Here is a 20,511-nt window from a genome sequence, read left to right on the forward strand (position 1 = left end):
TACATGTTACTAGTGTGCAGGACTGGAAAGAGAAAAAGATAGATTTAGGCTCTAATCCAAGTTTTAGTTGTGCCTACAGTTTAACACAATAGGGAAAGAGTGGGAAAGAGGAACTCTGCAAAACTGAATATTTTAAAAGTCAAAAACAGAGTGGCTCCTGCATTCACTGAACTTAATGTATGAGGTGTTTTGAATGAAAAAGTACTTGAAATCCTCTCTACCATCTAAGTAGAAAGACAATTGTAAGTTACTAAAATGAATTCTTAGGGAAGTAATGTGAGTGCAGATTTGGTCCAAGAGCAGCAGAGGTCAGGGTGGAGAGACAAGGACAGACTGTTGCACCCTTTTCAGAAGTCTCCTCCACAGATCCATCTGGTAGAGGGGCTCCCAACTTACATGCTTCTCCTTCATAGCATTACTCTATCAACATATGTCTTGAGATTTAAGTCAGACTGAATCTATCTGGGTTGTGATGCCCAAGGAAATATGACCCATGATTGACTGAAATATACCAAAAGCCAGAGAATGTAGTTTCAGGGCAATAATAAAATGAAAGAAAACAGCTCATGCAGAATCATGTCAAAATGATGGGGCTTTATTTCTGTGGATCCTTTGGTGTCGAATAAGGTGTGGACTCTGTCTAAAGCTATCCCCACATTCAAGACATTTATAAGGTCTTTCTCCAGTGTGAGTTCTCTGGTGTATAATGAGGGTCGCACTCTGACTGAAGCGTTTCCCACAGACGGAACATTCATAAGGCTTCTCCCCGGTGTGGGTTCTCTGATGTTTAGAGAGGTCAGAGCACCGTTTGAAGCTTTTCTCACATTCTTCACATGTATAGGGTCTTTCCCCTTTATGGATCCTCTGATGTCTAAAACGGTTGGAAATACGGCAGGTCTCCCCACATTCAGAACATTTATAGTGTTTCTCTCCTATGTGGATTCGTTGATGCCGATTGAGATGTGAGCTCTGTCTGAAGCTGTCCCCACATTTGGGACATGTGTATGGCTTTTCCCCTGTATGCGTTCTCTGGTGTTTAACCAAGGCAGTACTCTGAGTGAAGCTCTTCCCACATTCTTTGCATTCATAGGGTTTCTCCCCAGTGTGGATTCTATGGTGTTTCAAGAGGTCAGAACGCTGTTTGAAACTCTTTCCACAGTTATCACATTTATAAGGTCTTTCTTCACGGAGCTGCCTCTGGGTCTGAAAAAGGCCTGAAGTATGGAAATTTTCCACATTGTCAATAGATTTGTGAGGTTTCACTACTTGAAGTTTCATTATATTTAAACTCTGTTTGCACCTGTTGCCATGTTCAGCACCATTAACAGACCGCTCTGCTGTCAGGCCAGGCTGACAAAGAACCAAGTTGGAACTTCTGGCACTATTCCCAATTTCATTATTTTTGGAGTCTCCCTCTTCTGTGGGAACATTCTTGAGATCTGAGATGCTGGTGAGTCTTTGCTCCTCAGGAGAATTTTCAATTTTCAGGAATAAAGGGTTTCTTGAGTGCTTTTCTACCATCTCTTCATGGGTGTCACCACATTTGGACAACAGGGGAGCATTCCCCTGGGATCTTCCTTGTAGCTGCATCTGTGGCTCTACTTCTAGAATTTCTTGCTTTGGAATTAACTCTTTGTTCTCTGTTCTGGTTTCCAAACCTGAAACATTAAAACACAAATTGCTGACATTTCATCCTGTGCAAGAGTGAAATAAACGAGTGCTAGCAGAAAAATAGCCCCACTAATAACCTTTTTAATCTCGATGAAACCACTCCTGAAGTTGAATTGTTTTAGTTAACCTGTCAGATGTGTTCACATTTTCCTGTACAAACCCCATGTCTTTGCTTTATACTTGTGCCTGCACCCACCAAACCATCTCTTATCCTCCTGCCCCACTCCACTGTTCTATGAGTCACCATATTATGACAGGCAAATTTAGAAGGGTGTCAAGAGAGGTGGTATAGCTTTTATCCTATGGCTGAAGTATGATTTGACAAAGAAATTCTATTCATGATGAGTTACTGTATTAAACATACCAGGCGCCTCCAATGTCTGAAGGCAGAGTCTGTGTGGGAGATATATCTAGTACTGATTGAAAGTCTATAATGAACAGTCAAGACACCAGAGTCCATCCCCCAAGCCAGAATTCTTACAGTTTACTCTCCAAGAAGGCCAGACCAGATAAATTCTGGATCAGGGACATCAGGCATAGTTAAAGAACAGGTGACAGGTACCATGAGCCTATCAGGACAATGAAGTGAAAACTAACACACTAATTGGTAAAATCCCAATGTACTGTCCTCTCCTCAAGCTCAAACTACTCGCTCCAAAGCTTAAGTTTTCCAGGCAGAAAGGGCAGAAAATTTTTTTAAATCCTCACCTGAGGATATGTTTATTGATTTTTAGAGAGGAAGGGAGAGAAACATTGATCAGTTGCCTCCCATTATCAGCCCCTACAAGGGATTAACTGCAACCTCTTTGGTGTATAGGATGATGCTTCAACCAACTGAGCCACCTGGCTGGGGCAAGGGCAGAAATTTTTACAGCAGGAATTTCATAGGCTTATTCCCTATTGTATCCCCATCTACAATAGCACCTGGTTTACTGCAGATACTCAATAAAATATTTGTTGAATAATCTCTTGTTGAAATATTTGTTGGAAAATAAAGCTAAGGAGATCTCCTAGAAAGCAAAATAAAAGATAAAGAAGAGGAGAACCAAGATGGCGGCGTAGGGAGCGGACCTGTGTGTGCTGCTCTCTCACAGCATCATTGAAACTATCAACTATGAAGTAAACAACCGCCACTCAGAACCATGGGGAAGTTGGCCCAGTGGGAGATCTACAACTGGAGGAAAAGAAAGAAGCGCAGTGAGACTGAGTGGGAGCTACGGAGGCACCAAAACCAGAGGTACGCAGTCACACGCCACGCGGGCTGCAAATGGATTCTCGGTTTTTTACGAACCCTCGAATCCTCTGGGCTTGCTCGGGGCGGGTCTCTGAGGCCCCAGATCCCACAGGGAGAGGCGGCCACGGCCTTGCAGTGGTCGGAGAGCTAGGGAAGCCCTGATACGCGGCTGCTCGCCGGCACCGAGGGACAAGAAGTCCTGGTGTCCCGGGGAGGCGAGGGGCGCGGAGACGCCGCCATCGCTATTTCACCCATGCTGGTGACTCCCTGTGACCCCGCCCTACCCTCAGGGCTGTGCCAGAGGCACAAGAGGGAATGACTGTGCTTTTACAAACTCTCAAATCCACTGAGCTGGTTCGGGCGGGTCTCTGAGGCCCCAGGCCCCAAGGCGAGAGACGGCACGGCCTTCCAGCGGTCAGGAAGCGAGGGAGGCTCTGGCGCTCGGCTGCTCGCCGGCACTGGGGGACGCAAAGTCCTGGTGTCCTGGATAGGCAAGGGGCCACTGAGTCTCCGCCCCGGCGACTCCCTGTGATCCCGCCCTACGCAATTTACATTCCCATCTGGGCTGTGCCAGACCCACAAGTAGAAGCGCCTTTTCTTCTGCAAACTTTCAAATCCACTGAGCTGGTTCAGGCGGGATCATGAAGCACCAGACCCTACGGGGAGAGGCAGCACGGCCTTGCAGCCATCAGAAAGCGAGGGAGACTCTGTTGCACAGCTGCTCGCCGGCACTGGGGGACACAAAGCCCTGGCAGAGAGTCAAGGGGCCGCGGAGACTCAGCCAATGCTATTTGCTCCGCCATGGCGACTCCCTGAGTCTCAGCCTTAATCAATTTACATCCCCATCCAAGCTGTGCCAGGTGCACAAAAAGACCCACCTGCGCTTTTGCAGCCTATCCCAACAAATTGCAGACTTCAACTGCTCGCAGCCATGAGAGACACACTCAAGAAGCAGACCCAGGAGAACCAGGATGGCGGCATAAGGAAGAGACCTGTGCGTGCTACCTCGCACAACAACATCGAAACTACCAAAAATCAGACAAACACCTATCATACAGAACCATGGGAAACTTGGCCCAGTGGAAGCTCTACAACTGGAAGGAGAGAAAGAACATTGAGACTGAGTAGGATGTGACACCAAGTACAGAGCCCAACCCAACAAACTGCAGATTTCAACTCCTCGCATAGAAAGAAGCGCATAGAGACTGAGTAGGATGTGCTGAAGCACCAAGTACAGAGCCCATCCCAGCAGGCTGCAGATTTCAGCTCCTTGCATCTGGGAGGGACGCAATCGGGGGGCAGAGTCGGGTCCGGGGCCGGCCAGGGCTGGGCCTGACTCGGCCGGCACTGTGGAACTGCTGTACCAGCAAGCGCACAAACATGCCCACTGGTCCCAGTCTCTGGTGGGGCGCTGCGGGACAGCAGACAGGCAGCCTGTGCACTTGGTGGAGGGCAGGAGCGCTGGATGTGCAACCACCAGGAATGCCTGGAGATTTTGTCTAGTGGGGAGCCGCCGGCAGGGGACAGAGGGCCAAACTTCCTGTTTCCCCGGTAAGGCTGGGATGGCCCCGGTGAGGTTGAAACGGTCCCGGTGTGGTAGGGACGACCCCGGCGAGGTTGAAACAGCCCCCGTGAGGTAGGGACGACCCCAGTCAGGTCGAAACGGCCCCGGTGTGGTAGGGACGACCCCGGTGAGGTTGAAACAGCCCCCGTGAGGTAGGGACGACCCCAGTCAGGTTGAAACGGCCCCCGTGAGGTAGGGACGACCCCGGTGAGGTTGAAACAGCCCCCGTGAGGTAGGGACGACCCCAGTCAGGTCGAAACGGCCCCGGCGTGGTAGGGACAACCCCGGTCAGGTTGAAACGGCCCCGGTGTGGTAGGGACAACCCCAGTCAGGTTGAAACGGCCCCCGTGAGGTAGGGACGACCCCGGTGAGGTTGAAACAGCCCCCGTGAGGTAGGGACGACCCCAGTCAGGTCGAAACGGCCCCGGTGTGGTAGGGACGACCCCGGTGAGGTTGAAACAGCCCCCGTGAGGTAGGGACGACCCCAGTCAGGTTGAAACGGCCCCCGTGAGGTAGGGACGACCCCGGTGAGGTTGAAACAGCCCCCGTGAGGTAGGGACGACCCCAGTCAGGTCGAAACGGCCCCGGCGTGGTAGGGACAACCCCGGTCAGGTTGAAACGGCCCCGGTGTGGTAGGGACAACCCCAGTCAGGTTGAAACGGCCCCCGTGAGGTAGGGACGACCCCGGTGAGGTTGAAACAGCCCCCGTGAGGTAGGGACGACCCCAGTCAGGTCGAAACGGCCCCGGCGTGGTAGGGACAACCCCGGTCAGGTTGAAACGGCCCCGGTGTGGTAGGGACAACCCCGGTCAGGTTGAAACGGCCCCCGTGAGGTAGGGACAACCCCAGTCAGGTCGAAACGGCCCCGGTGTGGTAGGGACGACCCCGGTGAGGTTGAAACAGCCCCCGTGAGGTAGGGACGACCCCAGTCAGGTCGAAACGGCCCCGGTGTGGTAGGGACAACCCCGGTCAGGTTGAAACGGCCCCCGTGAGGTAGGGACGACCCCGGTGAGGTTGAAACAGCCCCCGTGAGGTAGGGACGACCCCAGTCAGGTTGAAACGGCCCCCGTGAGGTAGGGACGACCCCGGTGAGGTTGAAACAGCCCCCGTGAGGTAGGGACGACCCCAGTCAGGTCGAAACGGCCCCGGCGTGGTAGGGACAACCCCGGTCAGGTTGAAACGGCCCCGGTGTGGTAGGGACAACCCCAGTCAGGTTGAAACGGCCCCCGTGAGGTAGGGACGACCCCGGTGAGGTTGAAACAGCCCCCGTGAGGTAGGGACGACCCCAGTCAGGTCGAAACGGCCCCGGCGTGGTAGGGACAACCCCGGTCAGGTTGGAACGGCCCCGGTGTGGTAGGGACAACCCCGGTCAGGTTGAAACGGCCCCCGTGAGGTAGGGACAACCCCAGTCAGGTCGAAACGGCCCCGGTGTGGTAGGGACAACCCCGGTCAGGTTGAAACGGCCCCCGTGAGGTAGGGACAACCCCGGTCAGGTTGAAACGGCCCCGGCGTGGTAGGGACAACCCCGGTCAGGTTGAAACGGCCCCCGTGAGGTAGGGACGACCCCGGTGAGGTTGAAACAGCCCCCGTGAGGTAGGGACGGCCCCAGTCAGGTCGAAACGGCCCCGGCGTGGTAGGGACAACCCCGGTCAGGTTGAAACGGCCCCCGTGAGGTAGGGACGACCCCAGTCAGGTCGAAACGGCCCCGGTGTGGTAGGGACAACTCCGGTCAGGTTGAAACAGCCCCGGTGTGGTAGGGACAACCCCGGTGAGGTTGAAACGGCCCCCGTGAGGTAGGGACGACCCCAGTCAGGTCGAAACGGCCCCGGCGTGGTAGGGACAACCCCGGTCAGGTTGAAACGGCCCCCGTGAGGTAGGGACGACCCCGGTGAGGTTGAAACAGCCCCCGTGAGGTAGGGACGACCCCAGTCAGGTCGAAACGGCCCCGGCGTGGTAGGGACAACCCCGGTCAGGTTGAAACGGCCCCCGTGAGGTAGGGACGACCCCAGTCAGGTCGAAACGGCCCCGGTGTGGTAGGGACAACTCCGGTCAGGTTGAAACAGCCCCGGTGTGGTAGGGACAACCCCGGTGAGGTTGAAACGGCCCCCGTGAGGTAGGGACGACCCCAGTCAGGTCGAAACGGCCCCGGCGTGGTAGGGACAACCCCGGTCAGGTTGAAACGGCCCCCGTGAGGTAGGGACGACCCCGGTGAGGTTGAAACAGCCCCCGTGAGGTAGGGACGACCCCAGTCAGGTCGAAACGGCCCCGGCGTGGTAGGGACAACCCCGGTCAGGTTGAAACGGCCCCCGTGAGGTAGGGACGACCCCAGTCAGGTCGAAACGGCCCCGGTGTGGTAGGGACAACCCCGGTCAGGTTGAAACAGCCCCGGTGTGGTAGGGACAACCCCGGTGAGGTTGAAACGGCCCCCGTGAGGTAGGGACGACCCCAGTCAGGTCGAAACGGCCCCGGCGTGGTAGGGACAACCCCGGTCAGGTTGAAACGGCCCCCGTGAGGTAGGGACGACCCCGGTGAGGTTGAAACAGCCCCCGTGAGGTAGGGACGACCCCAGTCAGGTCGAAACGGCCCCGGCGTGGTAGGGACAACCCCGGTCAGGTTGAAACGGCCCCCGTGAGGTAGGGACGACCCCAGTCAGGTCGAAACGGCCCCGGTGTGGTAGGGACAACCCCGGTCAGGTTGAAACAGCCCCGGTGTGGTAGCGACAACCCCAGTCAGGTTGAAACAGCCCTGGTTTGGTAGGGACGACCCCGGTGAGGTTGAAACGGCCCCCGTGAGGTAGGGACGACCCCGGTGAGGTTGAAACGGCCCTGGTGAGGCTCAGACGGCCCTGGTGAGGTTGAGACTACTCCAGTGAGGTTGGGACAAATAAAGGGGACCAGTATGGACTGATGAACAGGTGTAGATACAGAAGCAGAGCAACATTGAACAGAATGTTAAACTACAATGGGGAGCCTGGGGAGGGTTGGGGGGGGGATTAAGAGACCAACTGAAGGACCTATATGCATGCATATAAGATTAACCAATGGACACAAGACACGGGGCGGGGGGGGGGGGGGGGGGGGTAGGGGCCGGGGGAATGTCATGGGGGGGAAAAAGGAGACATATGTAATACTCTTTGTAATACTTTAAGAAATAAAAATTATAAAAAAAATAAAAAAATAAAAAAAAATAAAAAAAAAATAAATAAAAACTGAAATAAAATACTCTAATAAAAAAAAAAAAAAAAAAAAAAAAAAAAGATAAAGAAATAGGAAGGGGATCAGGGGACTTGACAGAATCAGTCCATGAGTTCCAACATCCAAATGAAAGAAATCCCGGAAACAACATAGTAAAAATGAGATAAAAATAAGTAGATAGATAAATAAAAACATACTATAGAAAATTTCTCACAACTCAAAGATATGGGTGTCTATGTTATAAGGGCCTGCCAACTACTCAGAACAATGAATGGGGAGAAAAAACACCTACCTCACATTAAGCCATATCCATTGTGAAATTTCATAGTAGCAGGAATAAAGAAAAGCTTCTAAAGCAGTGGTTCTCAACCTTCTGGCCCTTTAAATACAGTTCCTCATGTTGTGACCCAACCATGAAATTATTTTTGTTGCTACTTCATAACTGTAATGTTGCTACTGTTACGAATCGTAATGTAAATATCTGATATGCAGGATGGTCTTAGGCGACCCCTGTGAAAGGGTCGTTCGACCACCAAAGGGGTCTCGACCCACAGGTTGAGAACTGCTGTTCTAAAGGCTTCTACACAGGACAAACAGACTGTATGCCAAGGATAAAATATCACAGTGACATAAGATTTCTCAATAGCAACATGGCAAGCTAGCCAGAAAATTGAGTCTTCAAAATTCAAACATGTTATTTTTAATATTGAATGCTATATCCAGCCACACTATAATACAAATGTAAGAGAGGACTAAATATATTTTCTGAAATTGACAAAGTTTAAAAAAATTTAGCTCCCAAGTATATGTTCTCTGGAACACACTAGAAGAGTTCTCCATCAAATCAAGGGGGTAAAACGAAGGAAGAAAATTATATGGGATCCAGGGGGAAAAAAAGGAATTCCCAGGGTGATAGTGAAGGAGAGACTAGGACAGTGATGGCGAACCTTTTGAGTTCAGCGTGTCAGCATTTTGAAAACCCTAACTTAACTCTGGTGCCGTGTCACAAATAGAAATTTTTTGATATTTGCAACCATAGTAAAACAAAGATTTATATTTTTGATATTTATTTTATATATTTAAATGCCATTTAACAAAGAAAAATCAACCAAAAAAATGAGTTCACGTGTCACCTCTGACACACGTGTCATAGGTTCGCCATCACTGGTCTAGGACAACAGCTGGATAACAGGTCTGGAGAAGAAGCCTATTCACACTGGAGCAGAGGAAGCCTCAGGGGAATCTCTCCAAGGGGATATTTAAATGATGGCATATCTGATATATGTGAACATGTTGAAAGGAGTTTTACATTTCTAACAGAAAGCTTGTGAGTGAACTAGTGTTCAGTAGTTAGAAGAGTAAGCACATGCAGAATGAGGCATTTTTAATTCCAGGGAAAACTGTAAACGGAAAGTGTAAAAGCTGTAAAAGAAAAGTTATTCAATATGTGGGTGAATGTAGATAGTATTTTGTTTTTTTTAGATTCAATTTTGATAGATATGTTTTTATTGCCATTTTGTTGTACATATTTTTAATCTTTTTTTCCTTCTCCTTTTATTTATTTATTTTTAATATATACAGTAAATATACTAGAGGCCCAGTGCACGAATTCATGCACCAGTGGGGTCCCTCGGTCTGGCCTGCGGGATCTGGCCAAAACCAGCTCTCCGACATCCCCCAAGGGGTCCCAGATTGCAAGAGGGTGCAGGCCAGGCCAAGGGACTCCACCAGTGCATGATCGGGGCCAGGGAGGGACTGCAGGAGGGCTCCAGGGCGTGTCCAGCCAGTCTTGCTCAGTCCCAATCGGCTGGACCCCAGCAGCAAGCTAACCTATAGGTCAGAGCGTCTGTTCCCTGGTGGTCAGTGCACATAAGAGCGAGCAGTTGAGTGGCCTTAACATATCATTAGCATATTATGCTTTGATTGGTTGAACAGCTGACTGGTCAACCAGACACTTAGCATGTTAGGCTTTTATAATATAGGATATAATAAAATATATTTTTTTAAAAAATAAACATAAATGATGATAATCATTGATTGGCTGTCTCCTGCATGCCTCACACTGAGGATCCAGCCCACAACCCAGCATGTTCCCTGACTGGGAATTGAACTGTGACCTCCTGGTCCATAGGTCGACGCTCAACCACGAGCCATGCCTGCTGGGTTCTTCTATTTTTAAAAGGAATACTTAGACTACTGTGTTAAGACATCATGCCATCAGCTGAATACCAAATGTTGACAAGGATATGGAGAAAGAATTCTTGTATACTGCTTGTATCCTTCTGGACAGCAAGATGGGCAATATCCCCAAGTATATTCTTGTCAGAAACTCCTACATATGACCACAGAGAGAAAGACAAAAGAATGTTCAGTATACTGTTGGTAATGGTGAAAAACTGGAAGTCTTAATCTCCATTGACAGGAGAATGGATAAATGAACTTAGGAATATTCTACAATGTATATATGGAAGTTAAAATGAATAAACTAGAGCGATATATATCAACGTGGATAAATCTCAAAATGTAGTGTTGGGCCCAAGCCAGTTTGGCTCAGTAGAGAGAGCATTGGCCTGCAGGACTGAAGGGTCCCAGGTTCGATTCCGGTCAAGGGCATATACCTTGGTTGTGGGCACATCCCCAGTGGGAGGAGTGCAGGAGGCAGCTGATCGATGTTTCTCTCTCATTGATGTTTCTAACTCTATCCCTCTCCCATCCTCTCTGTAAAAATCAATAAAATATATATGTATATATATATTTTTAAAAATGTAGTGTTGGGAAAAAGGCAAGGTATAATAGAATCATACAGTAATATACATACCATAAAAACATGTTAAAGTAGTATATATATGTTTATATAATCACATTTATATATTTACATTTTTATATACATGTTTACACACACATATATAGAGAGAGGGAAAGAGAGTAAGTGAGTGTGTGTGTGTCTACATGAATATATAGAAAGAATATAAAACACGCATGGAGCCGAAACCGGTTTGGCTCAGTGGATAGAATGTCAGCCTGCGGACTGAAGGGTCCCTGGTTCGATTCCGATCAAGGGCATGTACCTGGGTTGCAGGCACATCCCCAGTGGGGGATGTGCAGGAGGCAACTGATCGATGTTTCTCTCTCATCGATGTTTCTGACTCTCTCTCTCCCTTCCTCTCTGTAAAAAATCAATAAAATATATTTTAGAAGAAAAAAAAACACACGCATGGAAATGATAAATACCACAAGATATTGGTTACCTCTGGAAAAGGAGGGAAGCCAGCAGCTTTCAAGGAAGGTACACATATAGCTGTAACACATTTTTATTTTTAAAAAATATGAAGCTGCCCTAACCGGTTTGGCTCAGTGGATAGAGCGTCGGCCTGTGGACTGAAAGGTCCCAGGTTCGATTCCGGTCAAGGGCATGTACCTTGGTTGCGGGCACATCCCCAGTAGGAGGTGTGTAGGAGGCAGCTGATCGGTGTTTCTCTCTCATCGATGTTTCTAACTCTCTATCCCTCTCCCTTCCTCTCTGTAAAAAAATCAATAAAATATATTTTTAAAAAAATATGAAGCCAATGTGGCTGATATTAAAATCTGATAAACCTGGGTGGTAGATACACAGGTGTCCATTACACTTTTCTGTATGTATTTTATTGAAAATGAATTAAAACAAGAAGCTGAATCTGTCACCTAACAAAACAGAACAGAAAGGTCTTACTTAACGTCACAAAAGAGAACCTAGGACTCTCAACCTATTTCTCTGAGTGGCAGACTGGCTCAGGGATCAAACTAAAGCAAACCCTTCACAAATGACACACAGCTAGAAACAAGCAAAGTCATAGCACTTACTTGGTAGGACTGTGTTCACATAATCCTTCAGCGTGCTCTCCCTGTAGAGGTCCCTCTGAACTGGGTCCAGATGCTCCCACTCCTCCCATGTTACACGTACATCCTTGACCTTCACCAATCCCTGAAACAAAAAGAGACCTCCCATCAGCACCTGCTGTCCCAGGATAGCCTTACCACTAGTCTCAGGATAAGGCTAGACTCAGTCAGCCAGTACTGAGGAGGAAGCACTGAGAATGAAGTAACAAACACTTCTGTTGAGCCTTTACCAGTGAATCTTGTACTGATTGGGTAGTTTCAAAATGACCAAAAACAGAAGCTGCCGTTCTCTTGCAATCCCAAAAAGCCATTCTGTGGACTGTCTACACTAACTTGGGGTAAGAGCAAAATAATCATTTGAGTTACATCACTATGATTTATCCAAATGGAAATCTGATATAGATTAAAAATGTATAGATAACCAGACCAGAGTCCTAAATTCCAATGCTGGCTCTGTTTCCTCATGTGTGAAATGGATATAAATATCTGTCTTAAGAAGATGAAGGTACCTCATCAACAGCAGGTACTTAATAAAATTTCCTTTCCCTTCCTTGACCATTGCACAATAAGATGATTACCCAACAAGATGATCTTTTGAAAAGCTTATCTTAATGTAAGTTGACTATGTACAGAAGGTAAAGCCACAGTTCTTAGAGAGGGAAGGTTCTAAAACTGGTGCAGAGAGATTGTCTAGGTTCCAGTGATGACTCACCAACTGACTCCAAAAATCTCACACTCAATGTGAGGGAAGGAATTTTTTTTTAAATTTTCTACTATGTTTTGACATGTTAATAAAAAAAACTTTCTGGCTGGGAGACTTCCCCTCTGAGTGTCAGCCAATTCTTAGAGAGCAAAGGTTCAGCTGAGACTGGTTAATGTGGAGCCCTATTTTCTCTATGGGGCCTGCACACCCAAGGAGGCAAGATTAGCCTCTGCCTTAATCATCCCAAGGTCAGGTACCAGGCAACTAGGAACCACGGCAAAATTTACAGCTGACTGGAAGATTTAAACTAAGCAATCCTATTGTTTACCCTGCCATGCTCTTCCTTTCCCGCTAAAACCCCAATTTCGACTCTGGCCTAACTTTTCCCTAGCTCCTGTCACCTGCCTCCTGACTACCACCTGGTGTCTTTCCCATGAGGTTCTGTGTAGCATGCAGTGCCTCCTGTCTCCAGGACCTGAGTATAGGACATTTCACACCTTCCCCCCTCGCCCAGCCTCTCCTCCATCTCTGTGTAAAGGAAAACCACACTCCTGTGTGTCTCCTCTTAATACTTCATTACAAACTATTTCACTTCCAACACCAGATGTGTGTGTTTCCACACGTCAAGCAATTCTCCAACACCAGCTGGCTGTATCCTACAGTTTAACTCAATTCTGACACCATGTACCTGGAGATGGGTTCAGATCCCACAGGTTGAGGGATCAGGCCTACAAGACTGCCCCCTTCCCAACTTCAGATGCTAACTGTAAGCCCACACCCTGTTTCTGACCAACCAGCTTTAGATCAGAGGTTCCCTTGACCCTCTCTTTGGGTTCAAAATCAATTTCCCAGAGCAGCTTCAGAACTCAGGAAAACAATTTACTTACTAGATTACCAGCTCATTATAAAAGGTTATAACTCAGAAACCACAAGATAGAGGAGATGCATAGGGCAAGGTCTGGGAAGGTCCCACGCTCGGAAGCTTGTCCCCATGGAGCTTGGCGTGGACTGCTCTCCCGCTAAGTGGATGCACTTACAATCTGGAATCTCCCTGAACCCCATGCAATTGGACCTTTTATGGAGGCTTCATCACGTTAAGTGTGATCAGTAATTAACGCCACTTGCAGCCTCTCTCCCCTCTCTGGAGCACTATTATCAGCTGTGGGAGGAGGGAGTCGCCAAACGTTAAAAGAGTAAAAAGGGAACCTCACATTCAAAGTGGTGGGGCACTGCTCTTCTAGCCTCCTGACATCTTTCTCACCCCAACAATCTAGTTACACAAAAGGGTGTCTCACGGTGAGTCAACAACACTCTCCAGTAGGTGTTGTGCTGAGCGGTCTCAAACTCAAGGATCGTTTCCTGAATGGAGTCGTCACTGTTTCCCACGGAAAGGAAGAAGTTTTATGCACGTTCTAAAGTTCACACAAAATGTCATAAGGAAGAAAAAAAACCTTCTGAAACTCATACACCTCCCTTCCCCGCACTCCCACCACCAGCGCACTCCTCACCGGGAGCGAGGTTCCGCCGCGCGTTCTCCGAAGAGCCCGCACCGTGGCCGCAGCCTGGTCGCCGCTCGCGGGGTCGCGCCTCCGCACGCGGTCCCGCAGCTCCGGGGGCAGGGCGGTCAGGAACTGCTCCAGCACCAGCAGCTCGAGGATCTGCTCCTTCGAGTGCACCTCCGGCCTCAGCCACCGCCGACAGAGTTCCCGGAGCCGGTTCAGCGCCTCTTCGGGTCCGGCCGCCTCCTGGTAACGGAACCGCCTAAAATCCTGTCGACAAGTTTCGGGATCCAGACAGTCCACAGGCGGGTCGGGCTCCGGAACTCCCGGTGAGTCTTCCTCCACTTTCACTATCAGAAGTCCATCACGCAGGGGCGGCGCGGCGACCCCCGGCCCTGCGGCCACCAACCGGGCCCCCGCCTCGGCGTCACTGCCTTCACTTGCGACCAAGCTCGAACTCATCTTTCTTCAGCACGCGCTGACTTTCCCGGAGTTTTGCCTTCAGGTGAGAAGCGAGCAAACCCCGCAAAAGCCCGCGGCCCTCATCGTCCTTCCTTAAGTAGAGGCGCAATCCACCCGGCCCCCTGCAAGAGTCCTCCCACCGCCAGCTTCGCCACTTAGGACCGGCCCGGCCCGTGACAAAAAAAAAAAAAATCAACAGAAACTAGTAACTCGGGCCGGAAGTGCGTCACCGACTCCCTGTGGTAGACACCCTCCCGGGCATTTCCGGGATCTCTCTAGGCGCCTTGGAGGACTGGGATGAATCTTGGTGGTTTGCCGCCCGCCCCTTCCAGGGATGCTCTTCTTGTATACTCTGCTTTGTGCAGATTATAGTCCTTCAGGTTGCAGAACTAAGCGCTACTCTTCTTTTAAAACTTGAATGTCATTCTTTAATACCCTGTCTGTGAATAAATTTTTTTAAAATTAAATCTTTATTGTTCAGATTATTACATTTGTTCCTCTTCCCCCCCCCCCCCCATAACTCCCCTCCTTCCAGTTCCCGCCCCACCCTCCGCCCTCACTCCCCACCCACTGTCCTCATCCATAGGTGCACGATTTTTGTCCAGTCTCTTCCCGCATCTCCCACCCATCCTCCCCGTACCCCCGCCAAGAATAGTCAGTCCATTCCCTTTCTATGTCCCTGATTCTATTATAATCACCAGTTCATTCTGTACATCAGATTATTTATTGTGAATAAATTTTTAAAGTCTTGTTTTAGGAAAAGTTAAAGATCCAACATTACAATGAGTTGTAAAAAACATTCACCCATGTGGTATTTGTTTACACAAGAAAGGTTTGTAGAGTATCTTCTACATGACATCCTGCTCGACACCATAGATGCAAAACATAGTCCTTGTCCTCAAGTTGCTCACAGTCTCCTGGGATCACGCTGGAGGACTGGGCTCAGGATGGCAGTCCTTTATTCTAGGCTGGGTAAGGGAGGTGTTTATTTTATTAGAAATGAATTATTGAAGAGGCGGTTCAGCGCCTCTTCGGGTCCGGCCACACTGGCTGGGTGAAAGGTCATCCACACTGGCTGGGTGAAAAGTCATCCTTTCTCCCACGCAGCCTAGGGGAGGGGTGGTGCTCCTTTCCAGGCTGCCTGGAGGAGTGGGCATAGTTGATTCTAGGCTGAGTGATGGAGTCCCAGGATCTCTGCCCTTTTGCCCTGATGGCTGAAACCCCTGGGTTGGGGAAAGACTGATGTTGGGGTCAGAGGAGGGGCAAGGCCTTACCCTGATCTTGAGGCCACAAATCTTGGTTTTCATGCTATCTAAGGTGAGGTAAGTGCCCATGATGTTGTTATATGTTTTTCTTGTGAGTAATTCCCATATTCGTGCTTCTCATAGTCCATGGTCTTCATTATTTGGGCTACCTGGGGGGCTGCGTCACCCCAAGGTGGCTCTATGTCTGGTCTCAGTTCCTCTAACTGCCCAATGTTCATCTAGCAGTTTTTCATGATATTTTCCAGGGTTGGTCTTTGGCTAGCGTTGAGGGTTATTAATTTTCATAACAGTTTTTGGCATTGTAGAGACAGGAAGTATGGTATAAAGAAGCACCCATTCAAGATGTACTCAGTAAATTCGTCAAAATTCTTTACCACAAATGGAAGTTCTCCTGTCACCATCCTCTAGAGCACTACCCCCATGTTTCAGACATCCATCTTCAAGCCCTCGTAGAGTTTGAAACAGAACAACTCTGGGGCCATATAGGGGGTAGTGCCACAGAAGGTAGTCAGTTTCTCTTCCATAAATATCCGACTGAGGCCAAAGTCTGCTAATTTAACATTCATCTCACCATCTAGAAGTATGTTCTCCAGCTTTAGATCCTGATGTATGATGTGTCTCTGGTGACAGTAATGGACGACTGATAGTAATGGTTGGAACAGAGCTTGGGCTTCCTTTTCCGTCATGGGGCCACAGTTCTCTCAGTAGTCGAATAATGTTTCTTCATTGGCATGTTCCATGAAGAGATATACTTGGTCCTCGGTGGTAATGACTTCAAACATCTTGGTGATATTAAAATGATCTAGTTCCTTAAGAGAATGAATCTCTTGGAGAACAGCAGAGAAACTCTGCCAGTTGACAACTTTCACAGCCATCTCTGTGCTGGTGACAACGTGCCGAGCCAGCCTCACCTCTCCAAAGCATCCCTTCCCAATGATGTTGAGTATGAGGTAGTTGCCAATATGGCACTCCTCATTGGCAGAGATGGCTGCAAAGTCATCACACTTAGTGACTTAAAAAATAAAAAATATTCTTTGATATCTGTTCTCACTGAAGTGGATCTGTGGGAGGAGGGAGAGAAAGGAGGAGGAGAAAAAAAACGAGAAAATAAGCCAACTAGTCCATGTCCAACAGGTCACTACCAATCAGCTTCCTGGGATCTAACAGACTAAAATCTCAGCCCAGCCCAGACCTTATACAGGAATGGTTTGCAATTCCATCACAGTGGCGCCTTATGAGGTCAGAACAAGAAATGGATCAATCATGGCTGGGGATAAACCACAGTGGTTTTCTCACTTTTTAGTCTCATGACCCCCAAAGAGCTTTTTGTTATGTGTGATATTCAAGATTAATATTTATTTAATCTTTATTTTATTAGAAATGAAAATCGGTAAAATGCAAAAAAAGAAAAGTCTGACTTATGTTCATGCTTCACATCTCAGTTCAAATATCACCTGCTTAGAGAGGACTTCCCTGATCATCCATTGCTACCCACCTCACCCAGCACATCACGTTTTGAATTTTCATAGCACTGACCACATTGTAACTGATTCCTTTTTAAAAATACTCACCCAAAGATATGTTTTTATTGATTTTTGTTTTTTTAGAGAGGAAGGAAGAGAGAGAAACATCGACTGGTTGGCTTCCATATGCACCCCAACCTGGGATCAAACCCACAACCTACACAGTTGCCTTGACTGGACAATGAACCTGTGACCTTGCGGTGCATAGAATGATGCTACAACAAACTGAGCTATACCGCCTAGGGCAGTGTTGTTAATTCTTGTTTACTGTCTGTCCTTCCCATGAAGGGGGAGCATGACTGCAATGTTCCCTGTGTCTAGCACAGTGACTGGCAACAAAATAAGTGTTTAATAAATATTTGTTCACTAGATTAATATAGAAATTTGGGGGAACAAAAGAAAATATGGGCAACTACTATTTAATCAATAATTCATTAAAAAAATCTTTATGAAATTCATGTTCTGTCAGGCTGGCATGGCTCAGTGGTTGAGCATCGACCCATGAACCAGAGGTTGCGGTTGGATTCCTGTTTGGGACACATGCCCGGGTTGCAGGCTAGATCCCCAGTGTGGGGCGTGCATCATGTTTCTCTCTCTACCTCTCCCTTCCTCTCTGAAATCAATAAAAATATATTTATAAAAAAATACAGTTTCCCCCCACCCCCCTCGTCAATTTGAGCCTCTCCTGCTAAAGGACTCTCTGGAGACAGTAGGGGATTTTTCTGAATTTCTTTCATTCCCATAAGGTAGACTACAGCGCTAGCAAGTCAGTCTCAAAACCTCATCCCTGATTGGTGAAAAATTCATCCCATACACTAAAAATAACTCTTCAGTAGATCCAAAGATGTGTGCTTTCTGATGAGTGGAGTAGGTGAGCCTCATTTTGGCGATATGTAAGAGTGGTGATAAGCCTCTTGTCTTGCCTGTCAAACAGCTTTGTAAACGTATACAAAAATGAGAAATTATTAAGGATGGGATCCCCTTGGTTGAAGAAGCCCAGCATAGATGATTTCCCTACTTTGCAACGATGCGTGGTTTCGGCATCCACTCTCCACGATAGAAGGCAACGGACTTCGCCGAACACCGCCTTCCAGCCCAAGGCGTTGGAGCAAAAACGTCCCTGCTCTCCCGCACTCTGATAGGCCAGCGAAACCGAGGCTGAAAAGAGAGCCGCGGCCCTATTGGTTAGCGGGCACGTTCCACGCGGCGCCTCCTGGGAGATGTAGTCCTGGTAGCCGCCGGCTCCCGGGGCTCGCGAGTTTAACGTTGGAGATTTTAGCCCAGAGAGAGCTGAGATGGTAAAGAGGTGGGTGTGTCTGCAAACGGGGTGCGGGGAGTGGTGAGATTCATGTGAAGAAACCGAAGGGTTCAAAATTAAAGAGAAGTGACAGTTGTGGGCTTGCAGAAAGGTACGGACCCTACTCCGAATTGGGGCGCAGGGCGTTGAGGGTTGGGGAGCGCAGGTTCCACGGCAAATTGGATGCTGGCAACTGTCGCCTTAGCAACAGCTCGCGACACCTACGACCCCGCCCCCTGCCTGCACTCCAAAGAAAGAGGAGGAGCCCGAGCTGTTTAAATTGCTTTGGGGTTGCCCTGGCTGGTTTGGCTCAGTGGATAGAGCATTGGACTGCAGATTGGAAGGTCCCGGTTCCATTCCAGTCGGGGGCACATGCTCGGGTTGCGGACTCGATCCCCAGTTGGGGTGTGCAGGAGGCAGCCGATGAGTGATACTCTCTCATCATTGATGTTCCTCTCTCTCTCCCTCTCCCTTCTTCTCTGAAATCAATAAAAATATTTTTTTTAAATAAATTGCTTTGGGGTTGGATGAGAAAAGATTGTGGCTGTTTTCTTCACGGCTCCTGAGGTTCCGTGGGCGTGACTGGCTCCTGGGCCACCGCCCCATTTCCCCACCGATTGGCCCACAGCCCCTCTGGGGTGGAGCGTGCAGGCACTTTCCACCCGCTGCGAGGCGAGGACCTCCGGGTTTCCTAGAGCGGACTCGGAAGTGCTCTCGGGGGGGGGTGGATTTATGGCTCAAGCCCGTTGGACAGGGAAAGCTTGGACTTGCTTACTTCCGGCGAGGAAGTGGTGCGAAGTGTCGCCTTCGGTTTTCTCTCCGTTTGTGAAAAGACACCCATCTCTCCAGCCTTGATTGCGGGAGCTCGGTCGTCCAGGAGAGCTCCCCGAGGCTGGAGTCTTGAGGAAAGGGAATGGGCATTGTATCCAGACGGGGGCCCTATCCCTAACCTTGACCGGGCCGGTCTCCCGTGTGTACGGAGTCAGGGTCGATTCCGAGAAATCCAGGTCCAAATCTGCCCTTATCATCCTGCTTCTCTTCGGGACCAATGAAGTCTCCCGTTGGTCTGTCAGGCCCTTCTGGCTTGAAAGACAGGACCAGTTTTGATCATTGTAGTGTTTTTGACCCCTGTTCTGACTTAAGTTTGACTTAAAGGTAGAGAGAAGGAGCGACTGCGACTGGACTAGTTAGTAAGTCTTGTCCTATTAATATTCTTCACCAGTAAAATTATGTTGGTTGGGCCTGATGTCAGATTTTTTGTGGCTCTCATTTACATTTTTTTAAATGTGGGAAATACGTTACGCTGACTTGTTCATATTTTAAATGAATTACTCTGTTGAATGGTCATCTTTAGCATAAATGACCTCTATGTCACCTCTTTGCTAATAATAATTTCCAATATATCAGTAGGTTGCATAATAATGAACGTGTCCTCCAGAAGATCCTAAAGAGGAAAACGTATGTGATCAGTAAAACAGCTAAAGGGGAGAGAGATCCTTCTGAGTTTGGAATGATAATGACAGAATCTGGGGACGTCATTGACTTGGACCCTCCAGCTGAGACTTCACAAGAGCAAGAAGACCTTCTAATAGTGAAGGTGGAAGAAGAAGACTGCACCTGGATGCAGGAGTACAGTCCGCCAGTGTTTGAGACTTTTTACCAGCGCTTCAAGCACTTCCAGTACCATGAGGCATCAGGCCCCCGGGAGGCACTCAGCCAGCTGCGGGTGCTCTGCTGTGAGTGGCTGAGGCCTGAGCTGCACACCAAGGAGCAGATCCTGGAGCTACTGGTGCTGGAGCAGTTCCTGACCATCCTTCCTGAAGAGTTCCAGACCTGGGTGAGAGAACATCACCCGGAAAATGGAGAAGAGGCTGTGGCTGTGGTAGAAAATATACAGAGGGAACTAGAGGAACGCAGACAACAGGTGAGTGGAAGAGGAGACATTAGAGCAGTGAGGAAGGGCAGGAAGAGAGTTGAGCTGCTGAGCAGGGGTGAGATCCTTAGCACTCTGGTGCTTCATTTATATTCTTTTGTTCTCCTGGGGTTAGGTACACTGTGGAGATTTCCTGCCACTCCAGCAAAGAGAAGCAGTATCCAGTGTGCTAACCTGGAAAAGACAATCTGCGATTTAATTTAGTTTTAAAATTACTATATTTTTTGAGTGACATGATACAAAATGCAAAAGGTACTTACGGTTGTAATAAAAGGAAGTTTCCATCCCACC

General features: G+C 48.6%; 1 protein-coding gene across 2 annotated transcripts; it reads right to left on the reverse strand.

The window, feature by feature from the left end:
- Nucleotides 1-574: 574 nt before the first annotated feature.
- On the reverse strand, nucleotides 575-14,402 carry LOC139001305 (zinc finger protein 394-like). Of its 2 annotated transcripts, none has more exons than XM_070402994.1 (3): nucleotides 13,750-14,398; nucleotides 11,503-11,623; nucleotides 575-1,658 (listed from the first exon to the last, which is right to left on the reverse strand). In XM_070402994.1, exons 1-3 carry the CDS (start codon nucleotides 14,200-14,202, stop codon nucleotides 580-582), a joined length of 1,653 nt encoding a protein of 550 aa, XP_070259095.1. In that variant the 5' UTR covers nucleotides 14,203-14,398; the 3' UTR covers nucleotides 575-579. The 2 variants fall into 2 exon arrangements, with proteins under 2 accessions (XP_070259095.1, XP_070259096.1); XM_070402995.1 differs by lacking the exon at nucleotides 575-1,658 and adding an exon at nucleotides 8,213-9,994 and having other exon boundaries at nucleotides 13,750-14,402.
- Nucleotides 14,403-20,511: the final 6,109 nt, after the last annotated feature.

This window comes from Myotis yumanensis, unplaced genomic scaffold, assembly GCF_028538775.1.
Source record: "Myotis yumanensis isolate MYYU_CA2020_CCGP unplaced genomic scaffold, mMyoYum1.0.hap1 SCAF_333, whole genome shotgun sequence".
NCBI classification, from domain to species: Eukaryota; Metazoa; Chordata; class Mammalia; order Chiroptera; family Vespertilionidae; genus Myotis; species Myotis yumanensis.

Excerpts from the sequence above, each read along its gene's own strand:
- LOC139001305 (XM_070402994.1), bottom strand. The coding sequence starts at position 14,202 with ATGAGTTCGAGCTTGGTCGCAAGTGAAGGCAGTGACGCCGAGGCGGGG. Across the intron at positions 11,624-13,749 it reads GCGGCGGAACCTCGCTCCCG|GGATTGGTGAAGGTCAAGGA; the intron begins GTGAGGAGTGCG and ends TTTTTGTTTCAG. Across the intron at positions 1,659-11,502 it reads TGTGAACACAGTCCTACCAA|GTTTGGAAACCAGAACAGAG; the intron begins GTAAGTGCTATG and ends TTAATGTTTCAG.